This window comes from Octopus bimaculoides, chromosome 1 (genome assembly GCF_001194135.2).
Source record: "Octopus bimaculoides isolate UCB-OBI-ISO-001 chromosome 1, ASM119413v2, whole genome shotgun sequence".
NCBI lineage: Eukaryota > Metazoa > Mollusca > Cephalopoda > Octopoda > Octopodidae > Octopus > Octopus bimaculoides.
In genome coordinates this window covers 10,727,655-10,732,835 of record NC_068981.1, presented here as the reverse complement: position 1 = coordinate 10,732,835, position 5,181 = coordinate 10,727,655, and the positions used below count along the sequence as shown (strand labels likewise).

Sequence of the window (5,181 nt, the reverse complement as noted above, 5' to 3'; positions counted from 1 at the left end):
GGAAGGTGGGTATGGGAGGAGGGAGAAAGAGAGGAAGAGAATGTATGTATGTGTCTGTGTTATTTCTTTACTACCCACAAGGGGCTACACACAGAGGGGACAAACAAAGACAGACAAACGGATTAAGTCGATTATATCAACCTCAGTGCGTAACTGGTACTTATTTAATCGACCCCGAAAGGATGAAAGGCAAAGTCGACCTAGGCGGAATTTGAACTCAGAACGTAGCGGCAGACGAAATACGCTAAGCATTTCGCCCAGCGTGCTAACGTTTCTGCCAGATGTTCGTATGTTTAGGTCACCGTAACCTAGCGCTTCAGCCTAACAACCCGATAGAATAAGTACTAGACTTACAAAGACTAAGTCGTGGGATCGACTTTTTTTCGACTAAAACCCTTTAAGGCGGTGCTCTAGCATGGCCGCAGACAACTGAATGAAACAAGTAAGAGAACAAGTAAAGATTTTTTTAAAAACTATTGTAATCTTGCCTAAGAAGGTAAGATTAGGATAAGCAGAAAAGGATAGACAAAAAGATCACTAAATGACCAATAACGTTCAGGAGTACATCTATTTATGAATTACGGTTATTTTTCAAGGAACGGAGTGGGTGTTCTGAGAGGGAATTGTTCGAAAAATGTTCAAATTACTTGAAAAGCCAAAAGCTCATGGAACAAATTAAAGTAAATATATTATCATCAGTTTGGAGAACTGATTTACTCTGCACTTTAGTTCTTCAAACTGATAATGACATTTAAGATTAAAATGAAGTTTATCATTTATATATTATCAATGATGATATCAATGAGAATATCTGAAATAAACTCGACTGCTCTCACAAACGAGAATAATGAAAATGAACCAGACCGCTCTCAAAAGTTAAATTTAAAAAAAAAAACAGAAAAATAATCCAGAATCCTTGTCCGGTATCGAATCGACTCCAAAATCTAGTCAGTTCGTGCCAGTCAGGAGGCCAAACATCTTTGAAAGTTTCATCTGAATTCATCCAGCGAGTCTTGAGATATCTTGTCTACAGACAAACAAACAAACACGACTGAAAACAATACCTCCACCTTCGCTAAGGCGGAGGTAATAAACGTTGCCAGTTTTCATGTTCCATTCTTTTTGTTGATTGTAAACTGATAAGTTAAACTGATAACTTTGAATTTTACTTGTTTAAAAATTCATTATTTCTTTCTTTCATATTAGTTTCACTAATTGCATTATAACCCAGCTGGGGCGCCGCTGTGAAGGGTTTCGGTCGAACAAATCGAACCCAGTCTAATACTTACTCTATCCTTCTCTTTTGCTGAACCACCAAAGTGAATAACACGTAAATAAACCAACCCCAATTATCAAAGTGTGGGCGGACAGAAAAGATCGAAACACACACACACGCACTGTATGTGTGTGTGTATGTATGTTATTATTCAGTTTATTTCAAGATTTCTTGCCAATAGAGAAAGAACCGGTTTCGAACCTAGATCCAAGGCTCCTTCGTTGGAATTTCAACATCAACAACAGGGCCTGCATGCAGGTATGTATGTGTGTGTATGTGCGTATGTCTTTGTGTGCAGATGTTTTGTTTTATGTATGTATTCTCATGCATATTGTTACTTGTCTAGACATGCTCATATATATTTAAATGATAAACTTCTGGAAAGTTTTACAGATTCTTACAGTTCCAGTGATTGATTGGATCTGTAGTCTTTGAATTAGCTTTCTCCTTTCTGGTTTTGAGAAGCGTAATTTCTCAAGATTGGTATCTAGGCAGTGTGTTACATACCCCAGGACTCCAATAATTACAGGTATAAACCTGAACTTCTAATCTGGATAGAGTAACTGATGATTTCTCAATAGTCCAGCATAGGTGTTCTCTTTTTCACTGATCTTCAGCTTTATGTATGTATGTATGTATAACGGACTTCTACACAGTTTCTGCTAACGAAATTCACTCACAAAGTATTGTTCGACTCTGGACAATAGTAGAAGATACTCGCCCGAGGTGCTGCGCAGTGGGTCTGCATCTGAAACCAAGTAATTACAAAGCGAATGCAATACCCGCAACGTCCTATTTTCTTTATGGAAGCCGCTGCTTGTGATAAACGTCAGAAACATTAGAACGCCAGATTAAATTACCTGCCGTGTATAGCTATGTCTCTATGTTTTAAGTGCAAGTCCTGCTCAGGTGATTTTGCTTTTCATTTATCTGGGTCCTCCTTTCGATAAAAATAAATACCAATAGCGTTGGCACTCCGTCGCTTACGACGTCGAGGGTTTTCCAGTCGATCCGATCAACGGAACAGCCTGCTCGTGAAATTAACGTGCAAGTGGCTGAGCACTCCACAGACAAGTGTACCCTTAACGTAGTTCTTGGGGGAGATTCAGCGTGACACAGAGTGTGGACAAGGCTGACCCTTTGAATTACAGGCACAACAGAAACAGGAAGTAAGAGTGAGAGAAAGTTGTGGTAAAAGAGTACACCAGAGTTCGCCACCATCCCCTGCCGGCGCCTCGTGGAGCTATAGGTGTTTTCGCTCAATAAACACTCACAACGCCCGGTCTGGGAATCGAAACCGCGATCCTATGACCGCGAGTCCGCTGCCCTAACCACTGGGCCATTGTGCCTCCACAAGAACCAATAGTATATTTATCTTTTCAATGGATTACACCCTTCGCTTATATAGTTGTCATTTTGTACTAGTATAATGAATCTTTATAAGAATGATTATTGTATGCATTAGGTTTTACGTTGCATTTATATAAATGATGCATTGTTCTACATAATAATTGTAAGTCAACTTTTATAAAATAACAGCCAATACAATATCAGTTTCTTACAAGATATTTTTCACCATCTACATTTAATTGAAAACTAAGTTGTTTACTGATAGCCTTTAATGATTATCACGAGACTTTAGTAAATACAAGCTGTTATCTAACCCTTGTCGACCTCTACTGTCACTGCAATCCTGAGTAACCCACTTCGAAGTTATAAGTTACGCGGTGTACTTGTTATATTATCAAACTTAAACAACTAAAGTCTCGTCATTTCTTTCTTAAATTAACGGAAGTTGTGAAACAAATCGATGTGGAAATTTAACAGTAATAATTGAAAGAAGCTGACGGCACTTTTTTAATTTACTTTATTTTAATAAACGCCATGGCACCCCTACAGTTAAATGAATCTGATACATTACAGTTGATTAAGATCTTAAACGAATACGGAGAAAAGGCACTATTAGTAAGTAACCGTTTCCTATTATTTTATCTTCAAAATCATGTTAAATTATAGCGATCTGGATATAGAAAGCTTTCAGACTGTTGTAATTCCTATTATTTGCCGATGATTTACAAATTACAAGCTAAGAAAAAGTTAGACAACTAATTCGAAAATTATAAAAATCCACACTTATCTCTCCTTTAAAAACTAGAGTTTTGTGTTTAGTTTGTAGGAGCGTTTGAACCTGAAAGCCTGGTTTACATTTGTGTTGAGTTAAGCACAAGTAGTCACGTTTTGTTTTGTTTTAACGATGTAACATTGAACTATTCAGAAACAATAATGACTCTACTGAGATCGATAAAACGATCATAAAAATTGATTTTATTTGGTAGAAGAATAATAGTTGTTTTAAAATTATTGTTTAATGTATGAAAAGTATGAAACAGAATGAAGATAAAGCAAAGTATAAATATATTTGGAGGAAATTAATAAAAATCATTTACTTTATAATAGTGTACTGCTGCCGCCACTCTCAAGCGAATATAACTTGGTAACACAGCTTTTGATAATTGTTTTATGTGTCTATACAGTCACGAGCTGCAACAGACACAACCAGAAATATTCTGTGACATCTGTAAATCTGGTGGCAGACAGAGTTGCACAAGGAAATTGTTGCTGCACTCAGTGTCTACTGAGATTAGTGAGGTGGGCACTAAAGTGTGGTCTCTAGAAATGTAGTTTGTTCACTCATCGCTCAATAAACATTGATTTTAGCCATGATTCCTGTTTAATACGAGAAAAGAACTCACTGTGAATAAATGCTTCGGTTAGACGAATATGGAGGATGACTTCTGCTGCTAAGATAACGCTGAGGGATTTGGATGGGTTAACGGAACCTCTATAAATAGACATCTCCCAGACTGTTTCGTCTGAGGATGGGCCTTTGCACCAAAAACAAAGGTTTTGTGAAACTTGCCGCATTGTCAGAAGCTTTCCTATTTTCCCCTTCATCATTCACATAATACTTATATATATATACGTAGTCTGATCAATAAGTATTCGGACAAAGCTACATCCCGCAGAGCAAAGCCTCTTGGCGCAAATTAACCTTGAACTCTGCTTATGCATGCACACTAAATTTTAACGTTCTAGCTCACTTCTGTTGCTTACAGCAGTGCTTGGAAGGAAGGTGTGTAGCATGTGATCATCGCATTGACCATGACAAAAAATTGAGCAGAGAATCTGCATCAAATTTTGCCAAAAGCTTGGCGATACCTGCTCAGTGCCTACGCAAGATTTTCAAAAACTTTTAATCGTTATACACAATCAAGATCTTTTGCAACTGAATTTCACAATGTAACAGCAACAAGGAAGACCCTACAAAAATAGACAGACAGTTATAGGACGTCTCACACACACACATTTACAAACGTACACACAGGTGATCACATTCCTCACACCCGCCTTTCTTTCCCTTTGGCGTTTTAAAAGTTACGTATGTCGCTTACACAACGTTGTTCTCCCCTTCCTTGATACCAGCCACACTCACTATGCTACCACATTTCCCTCACACTAACACTCTTGCTCCCTCAAATACTAGCCTAGTGAGGGCCATTATAGATTTTTATTGAAATCCAATTAGCTTGTAACTGAACTAGATGTTAGTTTAACATAAAGTTTCGTCAAGACTGGTTCACTGCTGTAGGCAGCAAGATGGTAAGACAGAAATTGCATTTGTGTATATGATTATATTACACATGCATACACACACAAGTTTGGTGATGCAGGGGGAAAAGAAAGAAAGACATAGATAGCCATTTCGAGCTAGAGTGATAAGAGTGATAAGAGTGATAAGAGAAAGAGAAAGAGAGAGAGAGAGAGAGAGAGAGAGAGAGAGAGAGAGAGAGAAAAGAATGCTTCTAGTCGAGAGGCCATTTCGGGCTAGAGTGATAAGACCCAGG

General features: G+C 37.9%; 1 protein-coding gene across 1 annotated transcript in view; it reads left to right on the top strand.

Moving 5' to 3' along the window:
• The first annotated feature begins 2,974 nt into the window (after window positions 1–2,974).
• The window catches only part of LOC106878188 (uncharacterized), a 28,888-nt gene continuing 26,681 nt past the window's right edge, over window positions 2,975–5,181 (top strand). The window contains exon 1 of the mRNA XM_014927327.2: window positions 2,975–3,241. Coding sequence (XP_014782813.2) covers window positions 3,161–3,241 — 81 coding nt within the window. The 5' untranslated portion in view covers window positions 2,975–3,160. The remainder of the gene's footprint in view (window positions 3,242–5,181) is intronic.